The sequence below is a fragment of the Moschus berezovskii genome, chromosome 15 (genome assembly GCF_049115385.1).
Source record: "Moschus berezovskii isolate FMDL1 chromosome 15, NW_MosBer_1.0, whole genome shotgun sequence".
NCBI lineage: Eukaryota > Metazoa > Chordata > Mammalia > Artiodactyla > Moschidae > Moschus > Moschus berezovskii.
The window spans coordinates 74740275-74767724 of NC_142474.1; the positions used below are offsets into that span (position 1 = coordinate 74740275).

Below are 27450 nucleotides of genomic sequence, written 5' to 3' on the forward strand. Positions count from 1 at the left end.
ACAGTAATGAAAGAACAGTCTACTTGAATGGAATGCGCGAGACCTGGAGACTCAGCTCGACGTGGGTCTGACCTTGACTTTCACTCTGTCACTCAGGAGCTGCCGCTCAGCCTCTCTGTGCCTCAGTTTCCTCATCAGCAAAATGGAGAGAGAGTAGCAGTTATCCCACAGGACACCGCTGCGATGCCTCACTGAGATCCATGCACAGGGTTCAGAACGGCTCCTCGCACAGGTAACAGCTAGTAACTCTTAGATTATGTTACCATACTTACTACTGTTCCTACTCTCTCACAAGGACAACATCTGAATGAAGTCAAAGGACATTACACCTCCTTTGCAGACCTGTTTTGAGGATTAGAGACAACACTGTACTTTGAGGATTCTAATATGCTCATTTTCTCACATTTTAACGTCTCTGACATTGGAATATAATTTAAAACTCACAGTCTTTACAACTATAAACTGTAGCATTTTTGTCTGTTCATTTCTCATTGTTCCTGTTGGTCTAATTCCCATGAGGTGTTTTTGTCTAAGGTTGCTTTAGAGATGATGTATGTTATACATTATGATATAATACAGGTGCATTACACAGTGACCCACAATTTTGAAAGGTTAGACTGCATTAAAGTGACTGTAAAATATGAGCTATAATCCCCATGATGGACAATATATCCTTGTAGCTTGCAGGATTTTAGTTCCCTCAACAGAGAGCGAACCCTGGGCCCAGAGCAGTGAGTCTTAACCACTGGACTGCCAGGAAATTCCCAAGATTCCCTTGACTTCTGAAAAGGCTGAAAGTTGTCACAGGGTACCAATCCTCACAAAAAATTCAAAATTAAATTGAAATTGACAAGTTATTCTTATCTGCGCCGCATTCCTATTAGTGCCAGAAAGACAAGCCCTGTCTGCTCATCCGACTTCCCTACAGATAGCTTGATCTACAGAGATTTTTAAATTTGGGGGGTTGCTAATGGCAACCCACTCCAGTATTCTTGCCTGGAGAATCCCATGGAGGGAGGAGCCTGGTAGGCTACAGTCCATGGGGTCGCAAAGAGTCGGACACGACTGAGCGACTTCACTTCACTTAAATCAACTTTCAGATTTCTTTTTTTTTCTGGTGCCCAAACGCAGGAAACTCAGGAATTCTTCCCTTTGAAATCATTCTTAGAAAGTCTCTGGGGTGGGATATATGTATACTTACAACTGATTTATGATGTTGTACAGCAGAAACGAACACAACATGGTAAAGCAATTACCATCCAATTAAAAAAAAATATTAAGGTTAACAAACAGTAGAACCAGAAAAAATAAGAAGGTCTTTGTCAGCACACAGAAAATGTATAGATAGGAATTTCAGTTTTCTTCTAGTACTTTTCTCACCCTGTGTATTTAAAATTTTTGATCCATACTCCATCTGAAACTTTTTGGTGAGATAAAAATCTAGTTACTTTTCTCTAAATAGTTACCAGGTTATTTCTCCACCATCTACACATAATTTATCTTTTCTGATAGAAAATGTCATCCAGCGAATTTTGATATCTCAATCTTGTCTACTATACAAACCTTTCAATTTTCATCACAACAATTAAAGACAGCATGTGTAACCCAAAATCTTTAAAACCACAATATGTTTATTTGGTTTAAATACGGAAAGACCATATATCCTAAGAAAATGTCTTCCTATTCAAAGACACAGCCAGCTTCCTACTTCAAAGCTGTCTTCTGAGGTCCTTCAGCAAGGAACATATACACAGAAGTGTACACTGATATAAAACAGATACTGAATTGTAGCTGAACAATTTTTAACCCAGAAGTTGGCCTGTCATGGGGATTATTTTTCTCACTATGCAGTTTTCTATAATATATAACATTATGGTATAAAAATGTGTACATTAAAAATAAGATGCTGACAACCTCAAAAATCTGTCCACTGCCAATATCCACAATGGACCATCCATGAAGAAGAGTTTTCATCAATCACATGAGAAAAACAATGTGAGAGCCAGGGAGTTCCAGATTTCTTGAGGGCTACAGAACTTGAGAGCTCTTACTCATGAGTACATCATGTTAACGCATGCATAAAGACAAATGAAAAGGAGGAGGAGGAAGAAGAAGAAACAAAGATGCTATTCATATTTTATTTCAGTTCTGTGACTACTGACATTCAGTTAAATAAATTTAAAACGACCACTGAAGTGCTCTCTACGGGGAATTATAAGCGGGTCCGAAACCAGCTAAAGCTTTTGCAGCCTATCAAGTCTCTGGGGCGCTGCATTCCACAAAGGTGTCTGCGAGCCTTGGAGGGGAAACTCACAGGAGGGACCCCTGCCAGGCCCTTCCTCCCCACTTACCTGTTCATCTTGTCCTTGTCGTTCAGGCCATTCTTTCCGAGCAACAGAACCTGGTGTGTTTTGGCTACGCTGCCTACGCTGGCAGCTTTGTGGATTTCTCCGAGGTCCTTGTCTCGGATGTGGTACCCGGGCTTGAAGTTGGTTCCATGATGACCTCTGTCTGTCCCCGGGATGATGGAGGAGCTGAAGGGCAACAAGTCCTTCTTCCTCCAGTAGCCCCAAATCTTCTTCATCGCAGAGCCTATGGGCTCCAAACACACCTCACCTCCCCCTTGGCTCTGCACAGTCCCCTAAACGCAACACAAGCGCTACAGTTAAGCCAGAGCCGTCCCGCCACAACCTCCCAGCTGGGAAGCTCAACGGTTTGGAATCGTTCATCCCAGAATGATCGTTGCTAAGCAACATCTCCAAACACACTGCCCATGTGCCAGTGTGCATGTGCACGAACAGGAAGTGCATTTTTCGAAAGAAACAGTATCAATAAACCCTTACCTAAGGTAAGAAGGAAAGAGAGGAAACTGAAATACACACAGAGAGGAAAGTGACATTGCAACAGATACCTCAGAAGTAAAGAAGCATAATCATAAGGGACCATTATTATTGATGAAAAACTACAAGTTGGAAAACCTAGAAGAAATAGATAAATTCTGAGAAACATACACCCTGTCAAGACGAAAACAAGAAAAAATAGAAAAAACTCAACACTCCAGTAACAAATAAGGAGATTTAAATATTAATTTAAAAAAAAAAAACTCCCATAAGCTAAAACCTTAGGACCAAATGGATTCAAAGCTCAATTCTACCAACAATCAAGTATGAATTAAAAGTAAGACTATGCAGAGAAAACACTTGACAGAATTCAAAACCCATTCATGATTTTTAAAAAATTCAATAAAATAGCAAAGAAATTTCTTCAATACAATAAAGGCCACTTATGAAAAGCACAAAAAGTGAAAGTGATAGTCGTTCAGTCTGTCTGACTCTTTGCTATGCCATGGACTATGCAGTCCATGGAATTCTCTAGGCCACAATATTGGAGTGGGTAGCCTTTCCCTCTTGAATCTGAAAAGGATTATGTGTGTACGTGTGAGTGTGTGTGTGACTGAGTGTGTATGTGTATTAGTCAATCAATCATGTCCGACTCTTTGCGACCCCACAGACTATAGCCTATAGGCTCCTCTGTCCATGGAATCTCCCAGGCAAGAATACTGGAGTGGGCAGACATTTCCTTCTCCAATCTGCTGCTGCTGTTGCTAAGTTGCTTCAGTCGTGTCCGACTCTGTGCAACCCCACAGCCGGCAGCTCACCAGGCTCCCCCATCCCTGGGATTCTCCAGGCAAGAACACTGGAGTGGGGTGCCATTTCCCTCTCCAATGCATGCAAGTGAAAAGTGAAAGAGAAGGTGTTCAGTCGTGTCTGACTCTTAGCGACCCCACGGACTGCAGTCTACCAGGTTCCTCTGTCCATGGGATTTTCCAGGCGAGAGTACTGGAGTGGGTTGCCACTGCCTTCTCCACCTTCTCCAGGGGATCTTCCCAACCCAAGGATTGAACCCAGGTCTCCTGCAGCAGACAGATTCTTTACAGTCTAAGCCAGCAGGGAAGCCCCATTTATATAACATACACACACATATACATACATATCTGAATCACTGTGCTGTACAACTGAAACTAACACAATATAGTCAATCAACTATAACTCAATAAACACCACCACTTGCTAGGTTTATAAACACTGCATCCGATACCTCTTATATAGCTACTTCACAGTAAGAGCCTTCAGTTCAGTTCAGTTCAGAACAGTTCCTCAGTCGTGTCCGACTCTTTGCGACCCCATGAATCACAGCACGCCAGGCCTCCCTGTCCATCACCAACTCCCAGAGTTCACTCAAACTCATGTCCATCTGTATAACTAGACTAAATTTTGTACAAAAAGGTTTTCCTTGAGAATATACTACTTTCTAACATTTTAATAGGCAATTACAAGAATTACACCTACTGACAACTGTACTAAGCACTTCTACAAACATCAATTAACTCATTAGCTGTAATGATTCTGGAAAGGAAAGAATTACAAATATGAGTAAGCTGCAGCCTTTTCGCCAGGTCTTTGGACTCTACTAGTCCTCTTACATCAAACCACATGTCTCTAAGACAAACACATCAATACAAAACAAGTCTCCTATTTCATTCATGGTCCAGACACTAACGGTAAATAGGTTAATAAGGTAAAATTTAGAAAGCTCTTAGAAAACTATGAGATTATTTGCTGTTGCAATAAATTTCACTACCTCTCCATAATGTTTAAAATAGTAAGATGGGGAAAATACGATGAAAAACACTTAATAACGATCACTAAATACGTATTATGGCATGTCTATCACTGTTTTCAAAAGTCCCCTGCACTGAAACAGGACACTCACAGAGCAGAGTGCTCATTTTCTCACAAGCAGAAGAATAACATCCAAAATGTGGTCTCTGTACTGCCTATAGTTTCCTCCTTACCATCAGGGGAAGTGATAAACTAACCTAATCAATTGAGGAAGTGAAATCATTACCAAAACCCAGAGTATCTATTATTAGTAGCAAGAGTCCCCCCTCCTTGGTGTGGGGGGGCACTTTTATAAGTTTATTCTAAAGAAACAACTTTTTGAAGTGTTCAAAAGTGTTTTCACAACTGATGTTGCAGTTTTTACAAACAGGAAAACTGTAAATGATGTGCAAAGGTCGTTGACAGGGCACTGGTTAAAGAAATGACAGTGGGGCCAAGAACGGACTCTGATTTAGACACTGAAGGTGACGATGTGCATGGAGTGACAGACACGCTACCGCAGAGCAGAGGGACGTGGTCGGGTAACGCAGTCGTCGGTGGAGCTCACACGGTCTTCCTGGCCTGAACCACAATCAGGGTGCTGGCTCCTCCAAGAGAGTCGCAAAGGATTTGAGATCAATTCCTATGGAAAATATTAAAGGCCTCTCCTTGGATGAAGCCATCGTATGTCACTACCTGACTGCTCTAGAGAAATGGATTTGAATGACAAATACTACTTTCCCGAGAACTCCCCGAGAGCTTTTCGTTGTGGGAGATCTGCAGCTAGGACCTCAGGGATGGGACCCAGTCCGTGTTTGAGAGGGACATGAGGTGTGGGAGCAAATTCCTCTGCTCTGAGATGCCACTCGCGAACTCTGCAGAATGAAGGACAGCCAACTTCAAGAGTGTCTGGTTTCTACCAACTGCTGGAAAAAAATTCCTGCACCTCTCGAGGATGCCAGTTAACACCTGCCCTTGAGGACTCTTCTGTGAGGGAGAAAGCAGCTGGGAAAGCTGGAGCCAGCTCTGAGCTGTTCACGGGGCAGGTGGACTGGAGGGCTGAAGGGCACAGAGGGAGGGGCGTCCAAGACCCTCAGCCACCTGCCAGACTGAAGGCCAGAGGCAACCTGATGTAAAATGAGGCACCACAGTCCCTCCCAGTGTCCCTTCTCTTTGAGACCTATTTATTCACGAATGGTCCGTCAAGGCTGAAGGAGCCATTGCCTGAGGTGGGCTGAGAGCTTAACCTCCAGTTTCGATACCAATCTCAACCCTGTGGTTTCTCAGGATCTATTGTGTGAGCGACTGACATGACCTCTTCCTCCCTCTGCTCAAAAAAGTGCGCTCAGCATGTCAGGATCATACAATTCTTATTTCCGGCCTTGTTACTTTGGGAATTTTGAATTTCTTTTCTTTTGTTGGTAACAAGTAACCTAAAATTTCCTATAACACTAAACAAAATGACACTAAATAAATGGAACAACACTAAATAAAGTGGTATTTTTTTAAAAGGGGGATATTATAAATAATACTGATGAAATAGTGTTAAAAATTTGAAATTTTCACCAAAGATTTCTCTACCTGATTCAGATTATTTCTCTCAATCTTCAGTTCCATTTCTATTGCTCGGAAAGTGAGTTCTAGTTGCTGTTTCACTTCAACTACTTTACTATATTCGTCTTCTTTACTTCTTAACTGCTCCCTCATTTTTTCATATAACATATCGGCATTTCTTCTATTCTCTTCTTCCTTTAAGGTGAATCTGCACAATTTAAAGCTCTTCTTAGAAAATCATGAGATAATTCACTGCTGCAATAACTTTTGTTCCCTCTTCACAATGTTTAAAACAGTAAATGTGGGGGGAATACAAGGAAAAACACTTAATAATCATCACTGTTTTCAGACAGAGGGTTAAGAATAAAACTGCATAACATTTTGTTTTCATTTTCTCTTGAGAAAAACGGCTACTTCATACATCTGTGGGTGGGAATGTAAAGTAAAATAAACTTTCCTAAGAACACTTTAGAAAAATAGATCACAGACCTTTTTTAAGTTCTCATACTTTAACCAAAGAATAACGATATCATTAAAGAAAATGTATTCAAATAATCAGAAAGGTGCAAATGAATTTATAGAAAAGGTGTTCCTTGCAGTATTAAATAGAATACAGAAAAGTGATAAACAACTGAAAGTCAATTTAGTAAATAACTAATGGGGTTTCCATTATGGTAGACTCCTGTATGGTCATGAAAATGACGATTTGGAAAAATATACATTAAGTTACCGGAAGCATTCACTGTTAAGAACCTGCTATATTATTTCTAAGAATTTCACACTCCACAATACTAGTGACACTTTCTCCCCTGTAAAATCTGAGAGGGTAAGTTAGTCCTAATAACACGTCTACATCTCTGCAGTATTAAAGGAAACAACAGTTCAAATATTTCTTTAAAAGCGAGATGTACAGTACCTCAAGTTGCTGAGCTCTTGTTTCCACTCTACTTTCTGATGCTGACTGTGATTTCACTTCTTTCGTTTCTGACAGCTCTTTTTGTAGCCCACGAACCTTACTTTTCATTTTGTAAAATTCTCCTCTAAGTAGTTCAGAGTGGCTTCTTTGAAAACCTACTAACATTTCACGCGAAAGAATTGCATCCTGAATTTTGAACAAGCTAACAGAATCTGCATGATGAAGAAAACAAAGATAGAAACAACAAAAAAATTAATGTGAGTAATTTTTGAGTAGAAAGGACTATGCCTTTCACGTTCACACACCACGCACTGAACAAGCATTAAGTGTCTATAATGTGGAAGACATGATTCTAGCTCTGCAGATAAAACAGACGTCCCTGGCTCTTGTTTAGCTTGAAGTCTAGTAGACGAGAAAGACAAATAAAATAATTATGAACTCTGAGAGATACCCTAAGTAAAGAGAGTTCTATGATCACATAACAGAACTTGACATAGATTGGGTCCAGGAAAATTTCCCTGGGGAAGAGATGTCACTGAGAAATGGAGGATGAGCAGCAAGGAGTGAGCGGAGCAGGAGGAACAACCCTGTGGACACTCTCCAGCTGCCACATGTTTCTAACCAAGACAGAGGGAACAGCTACTGATTTACCTTCCTGAGTGGAGCGAGCAAAAACAATGCCGACAAAATGCATTAAACAATGGTTTTCATGACAAAGGACTTCAGGGACTGAAGGACAACGATCCTGGAAACACAGGAGGTTACCCTAAGGAGAGAATTTCCAGGCCCCACCACGGGGAGAAGGAACAGAAGCTGAGTCAGCCAGACTCCCTGACAGGAGATGATGAAGCTGACAGTCTGGTGAAACCAAAATGGGCAGAGATCACAGAGCAGAACTGCGGAGAGGAGAGAGTGGAACAGAAAAAAAGACCCTGGAGATCTGAGGAGGAGCCCCCTCGGGTATTCAGCAGAGGAGCGAACAGCGCCCATCTGGGAGAAACCACCTGAGACCAGGGAGAAACCATCTGCAAAGACTACAGGAGCCTGTGCCCGGAGCTCACTCAGTCCCAGGAATTCCATCTACTCTCATCAGCCTGGCTAGAAAAACTTCTCCTTACAGTAGAATGAATGGTGTAGTCAGTAAGGTCTTGCCTCCAAGGCAGGAAATAACCAGCCCTAGCCCCAGGGTCCCGCTGGATGCACCTAACAAATCATAAGAAGCAAGAGCACAGAAGGATCTCTGGAAAACTCTCAATATTTGGAAACAAAAATCAGAGGGATCTAAGAGGTAATGAAAAGAATTACATAGTATTTTGAACTGAAGGAAAATGAAAACGTTAAGACCAGCAGACATTTATGGTTCTATGAAGACCTACAACTACAACAGTGTTAGAACTAACACCCAAAAAAGATGTGCTTTTCATTATAGGGGACTGGAATGCAAAAGTAGGAAGTCAAGAAACACCTGGAGTAACAGGCAAATTTGGCCTTGGAGCACGGAATGAAGCAGGGCAAAGGCTAATAGAGTTTTGTCAAGAGAAGGCACTGGTCATAGTAAACACCCTCTTCCAACAACACAAGAGAAGACTCTACACATGGACATCACCAGATGGTCAACACCGAAATCAGACTGATTATATTCTTTGCAGCCAAAGATGGAGAAGCTCTATAGTTAGCAAAAACAAGACCAGGAGCTGACTGTGGCTCAGATCATGAACTCCTTATTGCTAAATTCAGACTTCAATTGAAGAAAGTAGGGAAAACCACTAGACCATTCAGATATGACCTCAATCAAATCCCTTATGATTATACAGTGGAAGTGAGAAATAGATTTAAGGGACGAGATCTGGTAGATAGAGTGCCTGATGAACTATGGACGGAAGTTCCTGACATTGTACAGGAGACAGGGACCAAGACCATCCCCATGGAAAAGAAATGCAGAAAAGCAAAATGGCTGTCTGGGGAGGCCTTACAAATAGCTGTGAAAAGAGGAGAAGTGAAAAGCAAAGGAGAAAAGGAAAGATATAAGAACCTGAATGCAGAGTGACAAAGAATAGCAAGGAGAGATAAGAAAGCCTTCCTCAGGGGTCAATGCAAAGAAATAGAGGAAAACAACAGAATAGGAAAAACAAGAGATCTCTTCAAGAAAATTAGAGAGATTTCAAGGGAACATTTCATGCAAAGATGGGCTCGATAAAGGACAGAAATGGTATGGACCTAACAGAAGCAGAAGATATTAAGAAGAGGTGGCAGGAATACACAGAAGAACTGTACAAAAAAGATCTTCACGACCAAGATAGTCACGATAATGTGATCACTGACCTAGAGTCAGACATCTTGGAATGTGAAGTCAAGTGGGCCTTAGAAAGCATCACTACTAACAAAGCTAGTGGAGGTGATGGAATTCCAGTTGAGCTATTTCAAGTCTTGAAAGATGATGCTGTGAAAGTGCTGCACTCAATATGCCAGCAGATTTGGAAAACTCAGCAGTGGCCACAGGACTGGAAAAGGTCAGTCTTCATTCCAATCCCAAAGAAAGGCAATGCCAAACAATGCTCAAACTACCGGACAATTGCACTCATCTCACACGCTAGTAAAGTCATGCTCAAAATTCTCCAAGCCAGGCTTCAGCAGTATGTAAACCGTGAACTCCCAGATGTTCAAGCAGGTTTTAGAAAAGGCAGAGGCACCAGAGATCAAATTGCCAACATCCGCTGGATCATGGAGAAAGCAAGAGAGTTTCAGAAAAACATCTATTTCTGCTTCATTGACTGTGCCAAAGCCTTTGACTGTGTCGATCACAATAAACTGTGGAACATTCTGAAAGAGATGGGAATCCCAGACCACCTGACCTGCCTCTTGAGAAACCTGTATGCAGGTCAGGAAGCAACTGTTAGAACTGGACATGGAACAACAGACTGGTTCCAAATAGGAAAAGGTGTACGTCAAGGCTGTATATTGTCACCTTGCTTATTTAACTTATATGCAGAGTACATCATGAGGAACACTGGGCTGGAAGAAGCACAAGCTGGAATCAAGATTGCTGGGAGAAATATCAATAACCTCAGATATGCAGATGACACTACCCTTATGGCAGAAAGTGAAGAGGAACTCAAAAGCCTCTTGATGAAAGTGAAAGAGGAGAATGAAAAGGTTGGCTTGAAGCTCAACATTCAGAAAACAAAGATCATGGCATCTGGTCCCATCACTTCATGGGAAATAGATGGAAAAACAGTGGAAACAGTGTCAGACTTTGTTTTTTTGGGCTCCAAAATCACTGCAGATGCTTATTGCAGCCATGAAATTAAAAGACGCTTGCTCCTTGGAAGGAAAGTTATGACCAACCTTGATAGTATATTAAAAAGCAGAGACATTACTTTGCCAACCAAGGTCCGTCTAGTCAAGGGATATGGTTTTTCCCGTGGTCATGTATGGATGTGAGAGTTGGACTGTGAAGAAAGCTGATCGCCGAAGAATCGATGCTTTTGAACTGTGGTGTTGGAGAAGACTCTTGAGAGTCCCTTCTACTGCAAGGAGATCCAACCAGTCCATTCTAAAGGAGATCAATCCTGGGTGTTCATTGGAAGCTTTCACGTTAAAGCTGAAACTGCAATACTTTGGCCACCTCATGTGACGAGTTGACTCACTGGAAAAGACTCTGATGCTGGGAAAGGTTGGGGGCAGGAGGAGAAGGGGACGACAGAGAATGAGATGGCTGGATGGCATCACCGACTCTGTGGACATGAGTTTGAGTGAACTCCGGGAGTTGGTGATGGACAGGGAGGCCTGGCGTGCTGTGATTCATGGGGTCGCGGAGAGTCGGACACGACTGAGCGACTGAACTGACTGATCAATAAATCTTTTAAGCTTTCTGTGTTTGTTGTAATTCAGAGAAAAGCCTTTCCAGTTCTGAGCTTTTGAAAAGTCTCCTGGGCTTTCTTTTTCCTTTCATGGATTCATTGTCTTCATTATCTCAACTCCAGAGTGAAAACATGTTGCTCCGACAGCAACTGGATGATGCACAAAAGAGAGCCAACAGTAAAGAGAAGACAGTCGTTCGCATCCAAGACCATTTTCAGCAGATCGTGAGAAAACTTCAGGCTGAGACTGAAAAACGAGCGCTGATGCTGGAGGAAAGAAACAAGGAGTTAGTCAACGAATGTGATCATTTGAAAGAGAGAATATGTCAGTATGAAAATGAGAAAGCAGAAGGAGAAGTAAGTCTCCAGAAGGAGAAATAATTCTCAGACTTCCTGAAGGAACATTCAAAGTGATTCTTAATTCTGGCTAAATGTTGAATGTAGCTGAATATCAAAAATACACAGGCTGTGAATCTATAGTCCCTGAAACGGACTAAAAGCACACCTTGTGTCCAACAAATAAAAATTAGACCCGAGAGATGCTTCACTTTGAGTAGAGACATTGTGTCACTTATGAAATGTTAAGAGATTAAGTTCTAAGTTTTTAATATAGACAGGTGTGAGTAATTTACTCTTTTACTATTCAGATAATCATTTTAATCTCCATGTGACCACATGTCAGTATCACGATGAAGCAGATAGAAGAAACGGTCAAACCTAAAGTGAATATTTTGAAATTAAGCTTCAGTTACACGGATTACCTTGACAGTCAAGTCCAGGTTTCCCAGAGGCTATGAGTTATCTATTGTACTTTGGCTTCAGTAGCTTGTCGTACCTTTTTGTCATATTTGTTGGTATAATTTTAGTTTTATTCATGTCAATTTGAATTAACTTGGAAAACATTTCAGGCTTGAATCATTTATTCTTATGGCCTCTCAACTCTTTAAAAGAGTTGTCATTAAATTGAGAATTCATTGAAATATACTTGTCATTAAGTCATAATTTGGGACTCAAGTGGTGAGCTTTAACGAAGCCCTTCTTGATTTCATCTTCCCACTGCTATTTCTGCTATTTACCAAGAACATGTTTGCAAACAACTTGCTGATAATTCTCATTTTAAGGATCAATTGCTGTCATTTGAATACCGGTTTGGCCAATAAAAATGAAGGTTGGCAGGATTCGTGAGCAGCAGGGATGGAGTGAGTCAGGAGAGGGTTGTAGGGACTGCAGCCTGGAGGCAGGTGGACGCCAGGTTATCGAGGCTCCTTGAAGGCATGGGAGCAACCTCATTTTTTAAATTTCATTATTCTTTTATATTGGAATATAGTTGATTTACAATTTTGCGTTAGTTTCAGATGTACAGCAAGTTGATTCAGTTATAGGCATACGTATATCCATTCATTTTCAGATCCTTTCCCATGTAGATGCCTGCAGAATATTATGGTTAGCCAAGGGGAAAGGTGGGGAGGCGGGATAAATTAGGGGTTGGGGATTAACATAGACACACGACTAGATATAAAACAGATCAGCAGCAAGGGAATGGCCTCATTTTTCTGCTGAGGAAGGAATCTGTTGGAAAGATCTGAGCATGGGATTGAATATGTGAAGATCTCCGATGTTAATGGAAGCCTCTAATAAAGAGTTTCCACAGTGTGGAATTTCCCACCGCTTGTCCCACCTCCACGCCTGTTTTGTCCTGGAGGTGAGGTGGTGAAGCTCTGCAGGTTTATCAGGAGGGGCAGGGTGTGGACAGTGGGCCTGCCTCCTTCGTCTGAGGAACTTAATATCAGGAAGGCTGGTGGGGAGCCCTTCTGGGTCTGTAACCACATTCAGGGAGGCAGAAAAGAAGGTGAGTTGCTGTCCGTGGTGATAGTTTCCAAAGTACCTATGTTGGAGTTATCTGTTACTAACATAACGTCATAGTAAAGTGATTTGATAAACTCATGACAAAGCGTCTTCTTAGGCAGTGGTGAGATACCTTCAACAAGAAGTGTATGACAGCTTCAAAAAGCAGTCTGCGCTGGAGGTGTCCCTGGACGTCACGTCACGTCATTGTGCCAGATTGGAAGCTGAGGCACGGGATTTAAGGAGCAAGTTACCTCAGCCCCCAAGTCAGGTATGTGTGAAAGCCAATGTGTCGACAGTTAACGCATAGGATAAACTGCATTAGGATGCTCATTTTCATGGACAGCTTTCTTTTTTATTTTCATTACTAGTAATTTACTATAATTTTATTATTCTTTAAGTCCACTCGTTTCTTAAACTCTGACTTTTATTCTGCCATTTGCATGATATATATATTTTTCATGTATTATATGCCCTTAGGAAAGTGGAGAATTGTGCATCATTCTTCACACAAGTTGAGAGACTTTTTTTTCTTATTGAACAATATTTTATTTTGTGATCCCTGTATTACCATGATGAGGCAAGCCAGATAAAATCAGAGGATAATGTTTAATGGAATGTTCCAGAACATTATCATTTCTTATCTTCACTTTTGTCAATGGCTGTGGAGTTCTGTATAAATTTATTTTGTGCATTTCAGAATAACTTGTGCAGAACGTGTATTATGCAAACCAGTTGAAGTTAGGCATTGCCTTCTTTTCTTTTCATTTTAGATACATTGTGAAAGCATGGAGGTACACAGATGGAGTATAGTAGGTACATCAAAAATAGAGAACTAAGAACATTATCTAGATAGTGCCTTTGGATTCTTTAAAAGCTATTGAGATGTAATTGACGTATCGTATATTTCACCCATTCCAAGTGTGTAGTTCAGTATCTCTTAGTCTAGAGAGGTGTCACCTGTCAATTTTAGAGCATTTCCATCACCCCCAAAAGGAACCCTGCATCCCTTAGCCACCACCTATGGCGCCCTCATCTCCCTCAGCCCCAGGCAGCCCCCCAGTCTAATATCTGTCTGTGTAGACAGCCTGTTCTGGGTTTTCACGTGAATGGAATCACACAGTGTGTGCTCCTGTGTGGTTCGCTTTTCTCATTTGATGTCGTGTTTCCGCGGTTCATCCATGTTATAGCACGTACCAGTCCTTCCGTTTCTGTTGACTGTCAAACAAGAAACAGTATGTGGCTAAGCCATTTGTCCATTCGTAAGTGGTTGGAGATTTGGGTTGTTTCCCCTCTGCGGCTACGAACAATGCTGCTGTGAGCACTGACTTGCACGTTTCCGGATGGACATGCTTTTATTTCCCCGTGGTGGGATTTTGTCCTCAGAGTTCCCTGGCTGCTTTCTCCTTTTCTGGCCTTTGCTCAGACTGTCCTGCCGTCTTCACAGTTTCTGTTCCTCTTGGGTAGTTCTCCATTGATTCAGACCTGGTGCCCAGTCTCTCCTCCTCCAGAGCTTTCCTGACTGTCCAGCTCTCATGGAGCCTTTTCTCTTCAGCCCTGTCGTCTAGTCTGTGAAGAACAGTTTAGCCCTTCATTGTACACTGTTGTCATTTTTTCACGAGGGAGAATCTTGTCTAAGGATACATTAGTCTAACAGGGAATATTTCTTAATATGCACAGCGCTTGTCTTGCATAAATGGAAAGTAGTTTAGCTTAACAATTGATAGGATATAACTAAGTACTTCATCCGTACGGATAATTTCTTCTTGGAGATGCTGGTGTAGTAAAACTTTTATTGACGTGTATTTTACGTAATTAAATGTAAAATTGAAAGTGCTTCATCTAATAGAGGAGAATTGTTCAATTAAATGCTCATTTTTTCCCCCGATTCTGGTAGTAAAATGTAAATTTGCCTTCCTTCATTATGCAGCCAGAAGTGGGATTTACGGATATCTTGCCTTTCAGGCCCCAGTGGATTTCTAATCTTCCCAGCCTCAGGTTCTGGGGATGGCTTCTCTGATATCCGTATCTGGTAACCTTCATCTTCTCATCCGAGTACTTGCTAGGCATTAACAGTTGCTGGGAATGAATTGATTCAGAACTTTCATTTAGCAGTCGGGTAATAGTTCCATGGCAGTGACTTCCCCTTCCTCTGACGGTCGTGTAATGTTCTGTACCACTCTGTCCAGGAGGTGCTATTTGCATTTTAACCGATGGTCATTGTCCACTGCATAGTACAGAGAGGAAGTAAGTTACAAATTATTGTAAGTGGAGGAAAGTACAAAAGTACTAGTTGGTTAGTGGAGCCAGTGAACGTTTTTGAAGTACTGGACACGTGTGTTTTGGGCCTCATGCTCCCCCTTACTGCCCCTTGCAACGGTATAGAGTGAGTTCCCTGTGACTTGTGTAGAAGACCACTTCTGCTGGCATGCCGTCTGCCTGAAATACCAAGTTGTTTTGAAGGCAAAAGACAACGCCAATTACAAACAGCAATGACCTCTGTCTTTAGGTGAGTCATGTTTCCTAAGCCAGGTTCCTCTTTATCGAACTTCTAAGAAAATCCCAAGGCCTCTTCTCCTTTTGTATGTCTTGGTCTCTCGGTTGGACTTCCCTGGTGTCTCAGACAGTAAAGAATCTGCCTGCAATGCAGGAGACCCAGGTTTGATCCCTGGGTTGGGAAGAGCCCCTGGAGAAAGTGAAAGTGAGAGTTGCTCAGTCGTGTCTGACTCTTTGAGACCCCATGGACTGCAATACGCCAGGTTTCCCTGTCCATCACCCACTCCCGGAACTTATTCAAACTCATGTCCATTGAGTCAGTGATGCCATGTGATCATCTCACCTCTGTCGTCCCCTTTTCCTCCCGCGTTCAATCTTTCCCAGCATCAATCTTTTCCAGTGAGTCAGGTTTTCACATCAGGTGGCCAAAGTATTGGAGTTTCAGTTTCAGCATTAGTCCTTCCAGTGAATATTCAGGACTGATTTCCTTTAGGATTGATTTGTTGGATCTCTTTGCAGTCCAAGGAACTCTCTAGAGTCTTCTCCAACACCACAGTTCAAAAGCATCAATACTTCAGTGCTCAGCTTTCTTTATAGGCCAGCTCTCACATACATACATGACCACTGGAAAATCATAGCTTTGACCAGACAGACCTTTGTCGGCAAAGTAATGTCTCTGCTTTCTAATATGCTGTCTAGGTTGGTCATATATTTTCTTCCAAGGAGCAAGCATCTTTTAATTTCAGGGGTGCAGTCACCATCTGCAGAGATTTTGAAGCCCCAAAAGGTAAAGTCTCTTACTGTTTCCATTGTTTCTCCATCTATTTGCCATGAAGTGATGGGACCAGATGGCATGATCTAAAGTTTTCTGAATGTTGAGTTTTAAGCCAACTTTTTCACTCTCCTCTTTCACTTTCATCAAGAGGCTCTTTAGTTTTTCTTTGCTTTCTGCCATAAGGGTGGTGTCATCTGCATATCTGAGGTTATTGATATTTTCCCAGCAATCTTGACTCCAGCTTGTGCTTCATCCAGCCCAGCGTTTCTCATGATGTACTCTGCATATAAATAAGCAGGGTGACAGTACACAGCCTTGACGGACTCCTTTCCCGATTTGGAACCAGTCTGTTGTTCCATGCCCAGTTGTTGCTTCTTGACCTGCATGCAGATTTCTCAGGAGGGAGGTCAGGTGGTCTGGTATTCCCATCTCTTTAAGAATTTTTCCACAGTTTGTTGTGATCCACACAGTCAAATGCTTTGGTGTAGTCAATAAAGCAGATTTTTTCTGGAACTCTCTTGCTTTTTTGATGTTCCACTGGATGTTGGCAATTTGATCTCTAGTTCTGCTGCCTTTTTTAAATCCAGCTTGAACATCTGGAAGTTCTTGGTTCACATACTGTTGAGGCCTGGCTTGGAGAATTTTGAGCATTACTTTCCTGGCATGAGAGTTGAGTGCAATTGTGTGGTAGTTTGAGCATGTTTTGGCATTGCCTTTCTTTGGGATTGGAATGAAAATGGACATTTTCCAGTCCTGTGGCCACTGCTGAGTTTTCCAAATTTGCTGACATATTGAGTGCAGCACTGCAATAGCATCACCTTTTAGGATTTGAAATAGCTCAACTGGAATTTCATCACCTCCACTAGCTTTTTTCGTAGTGATGCTTCATAAGGCCATGACTTCACATTCCAGGATGTCCGGCTCTAGATGAGTGATCCCACCTTTGTGGTTATCTGGGTCATGAAGATCTTTTTTGTACAGTTCTTCTGTGTATTTTTGCCACCTCTTCTTAATATATTCTGCTCTGTTAGGTCCATACCATTTCTGGCCTTTATTGTGCTCATCTTTGCAAGAATTGTTCCTTTGGTATCTCTAATTTTCTTGACGAGATCTCTAGTCTTTCCTATTCTATTGTTTTCCTCTATTTATTGATCACCGAGGAAGACTTTCTTATCTCTCCTTGCTATTCTTTGGAACTCTGCATTCAGGAGGGTATATCTTTCCTTTTCTCCTTTGCCTTTAGCTTCTCTTCTTTTCTCAGCTATTTGTAAGCCCTCCTCAGACAACCATTTTGCCTTTTTGCATTTCTTTTTCTTGGGGATGGTCCTGATCACTGCCTCCTGTACAATGTCATGAACCTCAGTCCATAGTTCTTCAGTGACTCTGTCTATCGGATCTAATCACTTGAATCTATTTGTCATTTCTACTGTATAATCATAAGGGATTTGATTTAGGTCATACCTGAATGGCTGCAAAGCATGTAATCAGTCTGATTTCAGTACTGACCATCTGGTGATGTCCATGTGTAGAGTCTTCTCTTATGTACGTGGAAGAGGTTGTTTGCTATGACCAGTGCGTTCCCTTGGCAAAACTCTGTTAGCCTTTGCCCTGCTTCGTTTTGGACTCCACAGCCAAATTTTCCTGTTACTCCAGGTATCTCGTGACTTCCTACTTTTTCATTTCAGTCCCCTACAATGAAAGGACATCTTTTCTGGGTGTTAGTTCCAGAAGGTCTTGTAGGTCTTCAGAGAATGTTCAACATCAGCTTCTTCAGCATGAATGGAATTACTGGGAGTTGATATTCTACTTAATAAATGACAGGGAGTAAGAGAAAAAGGCATCTTCTGAAAAACAGGTGACTTGGGCGAGGCACTTATGGGAGAACAAATAACATTTAGGAAAGATAAATGGTACTTTAGGAAGATATATGGGAGACAGGGGAGTTTTGTGATAATGTCTGTTTGTCTGGTGCTTTTTCCAAAAAAAAGTTTTTTCCCAGACTTTTCCAAAAAGCAAAGCAAAAATAGATTGGTAGATAGGTAAAAATAAGGTGAAAAGTCTTATTTATCCATGAGGAACTTTCTCTAATTTTAACACTGTCTCCAAAAGTAAATCAAAAGTCAATTAAAACTGACTCAAAGGCATTCCTTTCTATAGTTGAATAATACACAGCTGCTTTATCCATTCATCCGTTGACGGACATCTAGGTTGCTTCCATGTCCTAGCTACTGTAAGTGGTGCTGCAGTGAACACTGGGGTACATGTGTCTTTTGGGAATTTGCTGTATGATGCAGGGAACCCAAAGCTGGTGCTTCATGACAACCTCAGTTCAGTCACTCAGTCGTGTCCGACTCTTTGCAACTCCATGAATCACAGCACACCAGGCCTCCCTGTCCATCACCAACTCCCGGAGTTCACTCAAACTCATGTCCATCGAGTCGGTGATGCCATCCAGACAACTCATTCTCTGTTGTCCCCTTCTCGTCCTGCCCCCAATCCTTCCCAGCATCAGAGTCTTTACCAGTGAGTCAACTCGTCGCATGAGGTGGCCAAAATATTGGAGTTTCAGCTTCAGCATCAGTCTTTCCAATGAACACCCAGGATTGATCTCCTTTAGAATGGACTGGTTGGATCTCCTTGCAGTCCAAGGGACTCTCAAGAGTCTTCTCCAGCACCACAGTTCAAAAGCATCAATTCTTCGGCGATCAGCTTTCTTCACAGTCCGACTCTCACATCCATACATGACCACTGGAAAAACCATAGCCTTGACTAGATGGACCTTTGTTGGAAAGTAATGTCTCTGCTTTTTAATATACTATCTAGGTTGGTCATAACTTTCCTTCCAAGGAGTAAGCGTCTTTTCATTTCATGGCTGCAATCAGCATCCGCAGTGATTTTGGAACCCAAAAAATTAAGTCTGACACTGTTTCCACTGTTTCCCCATCTATTTCCCATGAAGTGATGGGACCAGATGCCATGATTTTTGTTTTCCGAATGTTGAGCTTCAAGCCAACCTTTTCACTCTCCTAGAGGGGTGTAATGGGGAGGGAGGTGGTGGGAGGGAGGTTCAAGAGGGAGGGGCCATACGCATACCTATGGTCAATTCAAGTCAATGTTTGGCAGAAACCATCACAATATTGTAAAGTAATTATCCTCTAAGTAAAAATAAAAATTATAAAAAATTAATTCATTTAAAAGGCAAAAACTCAGGCAAATCTTATTTCTCCCTGAGGAAAGGCCTATGAATCTGTGTTTAAAGTTACATATAGTAAGTTTTATGCCACTATTAACAATTGTAATACATCAAAACATTGACGGAAGCCATAACAGCGGTATCTAAATCTTTAGGTCTATATATAGTGATAAAAACTGTAAAATAAAAAAATGCTATCAATCAGTACCACTAAATATTAATGACAAGTCTGGTTGTTTGGGTGCTGTTTAAACAGCTGGCATTAGGGCTCAGTTTGAGTTTGTAAAGGGTGTCCCTGGTGGCTCAAATGCTAAAGAATCCACCTGCAATGCAAGTGACCTGGGTTTGATCCCAGAGTCTGGAAGATCCCCTGGAAAAGGGAATGGCTCCCCACTCCAGTATTCTTGCCTGGAGAATTCCATGGACAGAGGAGCCTGGTGGGCTCCATGGGGTTGCACAGAGTCAGACACGACTGAAGTGACTTAGCAGCAGCAGCAGCATGTTTAATGGGAAATAATGAAATGTGATGGAAACATTCCAGTAGGGAAACTTTTACTATTTATTTTTCTAAATCATGTGTTTTTCCTTCCAAATCTGTGTATCTTGTTCTTCTGTTTACAAAACTAGGTCATCAGACACATCTGACCCATCTGTAGATCCTCGAGAAGACACTCTAAAGGCATCAGATGCAAACTGAGCGTCAGCTGAAAGAAAAGGAAAGAATTATATTTTTTACCTAAAATACTTGGGCTAACTAAGATTAGTAAAAAAACAAAAAAACCCTGAGACCTTTCCTAGTATTCTGTAAAATGAAATATATCTACAGATGACACAACACAAAATACTAATCAAGATTACAATTTTATAATCTGCTCATGGTCGCACGTGGGGCTGAGTATCAGAGCTCCTGGTTTTCTCACTCTTCATTCATTCACTCAATAACTTTTTGCAAAGGTGCTGTGAGAAGCACTGGAATTACAGGATGAAGGTGACCCAGTCCACCCTGAAAATGCTATGCCCTAAACTGGAGAACAGACAAACAGGCAATTTCCACACAGAGTCACAAATACTAAGATATAAAAGATGGCACAAGGAACACTCAGGAGGGGCAGCCAGCTTTGTGTCAATCCTGCCAGCTTTTTGGTGGAGGTGATATGTACGTAGCTGCCTGAAGGACAGGAAAAGTACAAGAGATAGAGGGAAGCACAAACAAAGACCAGCGGTGAGGAAGCGCCCCTGTGGGATCCTAGAGTCTGTCTGGTTAGACGCAGCGCTGAGGGGCAGAGTAAGGTGGTAAAGAGATAAGGCCGACTACTTTGGCAAGACCCAGATTGATGTGGGTGTTTGGAGCATTTCCTGAGGGTGAAAGATAAACTGGTGATATATTCAGTGACAGAGAAATTTTAAAGTCACCCACCAAGTGACAGCTACATAAACGTGACTGCTTGAGTCTGGGTTTCCTAGCCTTAACCACTACCAGACACTTGAGAAGCTGATGAACTCCACGTTTTCCGACAATAGTGTCAGGGTGTAGGATGATAGCTCCACAGGGATGGAGGAAGTAGAAGGATACAGCTAGAAATAAAAAGAAATACATAGGCCTTCAGAGATTGCTGTTCAAGCTATGGGACATGATGAATATTTTTCACTATGACTGCTCATGCTTTCACATATTTCATTAGCTATGTATAAAAAGTATTTAACATAGCATCTGTTATCTAAACATTGGAAAGAGATGCTATTTACTGTTTACAGTGTATTTCAGAAATCAATGTCTAAATTTAATTCATACGTTTTGGCAACATACCTTCTCTTAGTTCTCTAGCTATCCTCCTGTCCAACTCCTGCCACATCTGAAATAAGTCAAATATTTATCTTTAAGATAAACAAGTTATATTTTTATAACTTATTAAATGTGACTTTTAAATAATACTTTTAGAGACTAGACCTAACCTGAAGATTACTTCAGTAGAAAAAAAATCACATAAATAAAAGAAAATGATTCCTACTTATTCTGCTTATAGATAACAGAGAACATATATATGGAATGCTATTTAGATTAATCTGATAAAAAGAACAATAAATATCAGTCTATCAAGTACACATAATTTCAGAGAATTAGGGAATGACCCATAATCCTCGGAATGACCCACAAGATTATATCTTCTCCCCTAAAAGTTCCTGGCCTAAATATGTACTTGCGAGACTTTATTTCGATTTCCAGGTGAGGATCCTGTTCAAATGGAGGAAGTAGTTTGAGTTGAATGTTATTAAGGAGAACACATCTGCGATTTTCTTTAAACTTTTCCATTTAACGAAAACACAGAAAAGTGAGAAAATTGTACACAAGAAAACAATGTACCAGCAAGATTTAATTCTAAAGGTGTTTAGGGAGAAGGTTTCTCTCATAACTGCTAGCTTCCGAACTATGTCCCCTAGAAGGGGAAGGTCCCACAGGGGTCACTGCAGGGTTGAGGAACAGAGAAGTCACAGCTGCAGGGGCTCTGGCCACTCTTTAGCTAAACGGTTCTACACTTGTCTCCATTTTATATAACACCGTTCCACACAGAAGTTTTTTTTTAAAGAAATGTTGTTTTCTTTGAAGATAAAATGTTTTGTAAGGTATGAGACTCATTGATTTACTCAGATCCTGATTCTACAAAAGAAGGAACAAAGCCAATGGCCTTCTTACTGAGTGCTATGCCAGCTACTTCCTCAGATTAGAAAAAACACACAGATTTTTAACTATAACATAGACAAAATGAATATGTAAATCCTTCTTATATAATTAAACAATGCCTGTGGCATGATGTGACTTTCTAACTAAATTATGTGCTTTAAATGCAAAAATAAAAATAAATCAGTATCAAACTCCTATTTGTAGCCATCGATATAGTTAATTTAGAAAGGATAAATATTTTTTAAGAACAGGACAGGGAACTTGAAGGAGAAAATCTTTATTTGACTCAAGCAGGCCAAAACTGAAGAGATTCGTCCTTAAAAGGATGTTCATTTCCTCCAGATAAAAACTGGTTAACTAAAATCAGTCAACAATGAATTATCCGCATTTTGGGTTATTTAGAACAAAATTTAAAACACACAACAGATCTCTCTTTACTGTCTAGCATACTTCTATCCAAAGCTCTCATCATTTGTCTGCATATACAAAAAATATGCATGTGATCTCAACTATAATCTAAATCCGGTCAGAAATTACAGTTGAACTTCATTTCCTCAGCCTGAAGTTTCAAGGGGAGGACTTATACTCCTACCCTCCTCATGAGAAGTGAGATTTACCTAATGGGTGAGTTTGGACAAGGAACTAGGAAGTGCTTGTTTGGTTCCAAATCTCTTCTTTGAAAAGATGGATGTGCCCACAACACTGTGAACTTTGGTGTGCAGAAGGCAGCCTGCCCCTGGGATGGGGGTCAAGCATCTGCTTCCTCCTCTTAGGCCTGCGTGGGGAAGTGTCTGACTTGGGATGAAGTGATTGGAGGTCCACTGTGACTGCACAGCTAAAGCACGTCCTCCAGGTTCACGGCTCTCAAGTACTAAGACCCAACGTAGCTGCAATGCTGTCGAAGAAACTTTAGATTGCTCTTCTATGATGGCAAGAAGTCAAATGAGAAAACTGGTTGAGACTGCATTTAACAAGGGCTACTTTTCTCTGCATCACCAACATCACTAAAACACTATCAAAACGATAAACCCTGTGCACTGACTGAAATGGATATTTTAACCACAATGAAAACTGATTGCAATTTAAAGACTCCCCATCATCGCTATCTTAGATACCATTCATCCAGGTGATGTCAAGATAGAGATAAAGTGAGCTTCATTTACAATTTTTAAATATTTGATCTAACTACAAGTTTATAAACATTCTACAACTGTTTAGCAAGATAATTTTTAGAAATTTAAATCAAAATTCGAGAAGTAAAACAGCAATTAAAGACGTACTCTTGCACAAGAAAATAACAAAAAAAGTTAACCTAAAACCAGAAATTAATCTTTTGATTTAGTATTACAAGTTTGTTTAATTCATAAAAAGGATTTATCTAGGAGTCCTTCAAATAAAAAAAATCCATATGTGGTTAGTGTTTAGATGCCAGTGATTCACTTACGCTTGAGGGTCGATAAACTGCGGTGGGTGCAACAGAGCTCGGAAATGATTATGAACCACTGCCAAAGGGAAATCAATTAGAAAGTAAGTGAAACATTTTAAAGTATACTTTCAGTTAGTAGGCAATAAGATTTCATTTCTAAGGTAGAATTTCAATGCAGCTTTTCAAGAATTTTAAAACGTATCTCTTAAAAACGAGAGATCTAGGCCAAAAAAATCATTAAATGTCTCCTTGATTAGCACAGTTAATGACGGTTTTTACTTAGTGTTCATTAAGTCAAATAAGCGACTCAGAAGTTCACTAAATTAAAAACAAGGATCATTCATATCAGAAATCTGAAACCCAGTGGAAAAAAGATAATAGAACTAACCTCGGTCAAGTAAGTCTCCATGCTGTTATTTGAAGGGCGTGGAATTGAGGTAGAAAACCCTCCGTTTGCTCTTGGAGTAAGACTTCCATTGAGCACTAAAGGATTATTGAAATTTCCAACACAAGGGGGCTCCAGGACTGGCCTCGTGCTAAGAGTTCTGAGTAATGATTTGTTCTGCTCTTTCTCCACCTGAAGTTTGGTGCTGATCTCTGCCAGCCTCTCATTAGTCCTGGGGAAGATGGAAAACACCAACTTCATTCATGTTTCCCTAAATTATCTGGATTTTTTAAGTTGCCATATAGTAAATGGATTCCCATTAAACTGTTTGAACACTGAAAACACAGAGCAGACCTCCTGTAAACAGTGATAGCTGTAACCTTGTTCTAAAGAAGTACACATGTGTCTGGGGCTCCTCAAGTAACAAGTCACAGTTGGGAGCGGAGAGAAAGGGCGCCAGAGAGGGAGGTGGCCTCACAGTGACACCTGCTGCCTCTGGGACACACCTGCCTCCAGGAAACAGTTCGGGATGAAGACACACGCCATCCCACAAAGCCACTTTCAGGCATTTGCTTTCAGCACCCTCGTATACATGTTTCACTCGTGACCTCGGACAAATTAAGCATTTGGCTCTGAGGTATCATTTACAGCCACAACCTCAAGGGGAGGACGAGAAAGTCAAAGGATGAGGCTGAAAAGAGCTAAAACAGCCCAAGAACAATTACAAGTATCCCCTGCTTTTCCAAAGTTCACTTTATGTTACTTCACTTCTAAGAAGGGCCTATGTCAGTACCTCTTTGATGATCAAAAAAAAAAGAAATCTGAAGACAATTCCTGGTCTCATTTAAAAAGCCAAAACTCTAAACAGTGTTCAGGGTACGTTTTACAGTGAGCGGCCTCGCGCTCCCCAAGCAGGGAGACCGGCCCCACCGAGCTCCTTCCCTGGGAGCCACAGCCCACGTCCCAGCGTCAAGTCTCCACAGCCCTGAACCCTCTCTGAGCACCTGTGCTTCCCGTGTGTACACTTACTTTAGGCATCGACTAGCAGAATGTGCCCTCACGTATCTGCTCCTTTGCTGTATGCTGTTTGGGTTTATGAAAGGCGTCCTAGGAATGTTCTGCCTTCAGACGGTGGGGAAACCTGGACTCAGCATTGCAGGTGCGATCTGCCCTTTCCATTCTCCACACACACCTTCAGTCAGGTCACCGTATTATTTTTAGCCACTTTGTGATTTATCCTGCCTTTAACCCATGTGTTAATTTCCCCCTATTTAGTAAGTATGCCTTTACATAGTGTGGGAAAACTTGATATAGTACTAACAGTTTGTCTTCAGGCCCCCCCAAGCAGTGACCATCTAGTTAGCTTTCACTTCCTACTAATCTCATGTACCCCACTCGATAAAAATTAGGCTTTAGAGAGGAATTAATGAACTAAATTTAGTTTCTGTGATTCTGTGTTTTGACTTACTTGTCTAGTTTATCTTGCAATGACTTTCTAACTTCACATTCTACTAGGTAGAGTTGCTTATATTTTTCCAACTCTGCTTTATTAGAATCTTCTTCCCAAGTTTTCATTTTGGACAGTGCAGATTCTAAGTAATTCTGAGTTCCATCTGTTGAGATCCAGCTTGTGTCTAAGGCAAATTGAAAAAGATAACATTTTAAAAATAATCATTAATCTGGAAAATTATACTTTTTCCCTTTAGTTTTGAGTCAGTGATTCAGAGAGTGATTTTAAAGGTGAAAAAAAAAGAGGAGGAGTTTCAAACAATTATCGTCAATGTGAAGTGAATTGAATCTGAATTATAAATTAAAGTGGAATCACTGTTATAGTAGTACCTATATAATCTGACAATAAGAGGATCAACTTAACACTGTAAACACTGAACAAGACAACTTAAGAATAATTCAAGAGGATGGTACCAGTTTTAAACCACACTATTGTCTTTTCTTCCTAATGGTCTTGTTTTATACCATTGGTCTTATAAGTAAAAGGATTCTCTAGTGAGAATCATTCTGATAGGACAATTTAGTGATAACTGTGATGGAAACTCGGAGAAGGCAATGGCAAGCCACTCCAGTACTATTGCCTAGAAAATCCCATGGATGGAGGAGCCTGGTTGGCTGTAGTCCGTGGGGTCGCTAAGGGTCAGACACGACTGAGCGACTTCACTTTCACTTTTCACTTTCACACATTGGAGAAGGAAATGGCAACCCACTCCAGTGTTCTTGCCTGGAGAATCCCAGGGAAGGGGGAGCCTGGTGGGCTTCCGTCTATGGGGTCACACAGAGTCAGACACGACTGAAGTGACTTAGCAGCAGCAGTGATGGAAACTGAAATATTTAAAGGGAAAACAAGTGCCCCCCTTCCTTCCAGAAATCTAAAAAACTAACTGCTCTAAGGGAGGTAGAGGAAACACATAAACTGTATACATCAAAATGTAATGTACAGTGAAAGTGAATTCAAGCACATGACAGATCAACAAATTAACCTGCAAAAATGGGTTGACTTCTTTTCATTTCTCTACGAGATCCTGTCTCGCCCTTTCTTCAATCTCCCGTTTATAGTGCTCTACTTGACTGTGTTCTATCATATTCAGTTCTATATGACTTTTGAGGGTCACTACTTCTTGCTCCAACTTCTTTTTCTTCTCTCTAGTTTTTTACATTTCTTTTGCATTAGTTTCACAATAACTCCTGTTGAAAAACTTGATTTTTTGCATCCAGATGCAGACATTTTGAAGCTGCACTTTCCAGCTCAGATGGAAGATCATCAGTCTTCAAGAATAAAATGATACCGTTTGCTAATGAAGAAAGTGGACTGAGCACAGCCGAACTCAAACCCAGGATCAAATAAATACAATGGTATCTGTATTGTCGAATGTAGGACCAGGGATTACTCAGAGAATCAAGAAAGAAGTTCAGACCACCAAGAATCACAAACTATATTCTTCACTGTCATCATCTTTGTCACACAACAATTGTACTTGATTTTACACTCTTTTATTGTTCTACAATAATATTTTTCTATCTTTCCTCATAAAATGACTACAGGTAGTAGTAGTCTCTTAGTAGACTGTCTTAGTAGAATGTCTCTTACTCCTTTCCCCATCTTAATGTCCCAGGATTTTAAAGAAGTTTGAGGGATACTGTATTGAGTTATCTAGGGCTAAGTTAATAAATGTCTCCCAAAAGAAGACTGTGAGAATAAGACTCTAATTAATAAATCTTATAAATATGGATTCTAATCCCATAAGCCTTTTTCTGAAGTACAAAGACTTTTTGCTAATTTGAATTGCAGTCCAAAGAGAAATTATTTGCAAAGGTAAAGAAATCCCATTTCCTAACAGTTTACAGAGATGATCCGCACATTTTTGTGAACAGCAACAACAAAAAATGCCTCATTCTTGTAATCCTTTGTTACTGTCCATTTATGCAAGACAAGTGCTGTGCATATCAATAAATATTTCCTGTTACATCAGTGTATACTTAGCCAAGATTCCCCCTCATGGAAAAAATGGCAACAGTGTAAAATCAGGGGCTAAACTGTTCCTCAGAGACTAGGTAACAAGGGCTGATGTGAAAAGGCTCAGTGAGAGCTGGACAGTCAGGAAAGCTCCATGAAGGAGGAGAGACTGGGTGCCAGGCCTGAAATAATG

General features: G+C 40.9%; 3 protein-coding genes across 23 annotated transcripts in view; 1 reads left to right on the forward strand and 2 right to left on the reverse strand.

Annotated features, from left to right (window-relative positions):
* LOC148775483 (ankyrin repeat domain-containing protein 26-like) overlaps nt 1-7327 on the reverse strand; it is a 131835-nt gene extending 124508 nt beyond the window's left edge. For 7 of the 20 annotated variants that reach the window (XM_088844212.1, XM_088844213.1, XM_088844217.1 and 4 more), the window contains exon 1: nt 2352-2996. In XM_088844212.1, the coding sequence (XP_088700338.1) occupies nt 2352-2584 (233 nt within the window). In that variant the 5' untranslated portion in view covers nt 2585-2996. Of the gene's footprint in view, nt 1-2351; nt 3006-7131 lie in introns of those variants that run through there. The other 13 variants (XM_088844221.1, XM_088844219.1, XM_088844222.1 and 10 more) reach the window with 6 other exon arrangements.
* On the forward strand, nt 106-27076 carry LOC148775484 (ankyrin repeat domain-containing protein 26-like). 2 transcript variants are annotated; one of them, XM_088844270.1, is made up of 4 exons: nt 106-232; nt 11115-11348; nt 12955-13107; nt 26519-27076. In XM_088844270.1, the coding sequence occupies exons 2-4, from the start codon at nt 11124-11126 to the stop codon at nt 26531-26533; spliced, it is 393 nt and encodes a 130-aa protein (XP_088700396.1). In that variant the 5' UTR covers nt 106-232; nt 11115-11123; the 3' UTR covers nt 26534-27076. The 2 variants fall into 2 exon arrangements, with proteins under 2 accessions (XP_088700396.1, XP_088700395.1); XM_088844269.1 differs by lacking the exon at nt 26519-27076 and adding an exon at nt 19928-20015.
* The window catches only part of LOC148775485 (ankyrin repeat domain-containing protein 26-like), a 32626-nt gene continuing 25510 nt past the window's right edge, over nt 20335-27450 (reverse strand). Inside the window, exons 13-17 of the mRNA XM_088844266.1 lie at nt 25260-25425; nt 23795-24023; nt 23425-23482; nt 21108-21153; nt 20335-20875 (exon numbers count right to left, since the gene is read on the reverse strand). Of these exons, the coding sequence (XP_088700392.1) occupies nt 25384-25425 (42 nt within the window). The 3' untranslated portion in view covers nt 20335-20875; nt 21108-21153; nt 23425-23482; nt 23795-24023; nt 25260-25383. The remainder of the gene's footprint in view (nt 20876-21107; nt 21154-23424; nt 23483-23794; nt 24024-25259; nt 25426-27450) is intronic.

Excerpts from the sequence above, each read along its gene's own strand:
- LOC148775484 (XM_088844269.1), top strand. The coding sequence starts at position 11,124 with ATGTTGCTCCGACAGCAACTGGATGATGCACAAAAGAGAGCCAACAGT. Across the intron at positions 11,349-12,954 it reads ATGAGAAAGCAGAAGGAGAA|GCAGTGGTGAGATACCTTCA; the intron begins GTAAGTCTCCAG and ends GCGTCTTCTTAG.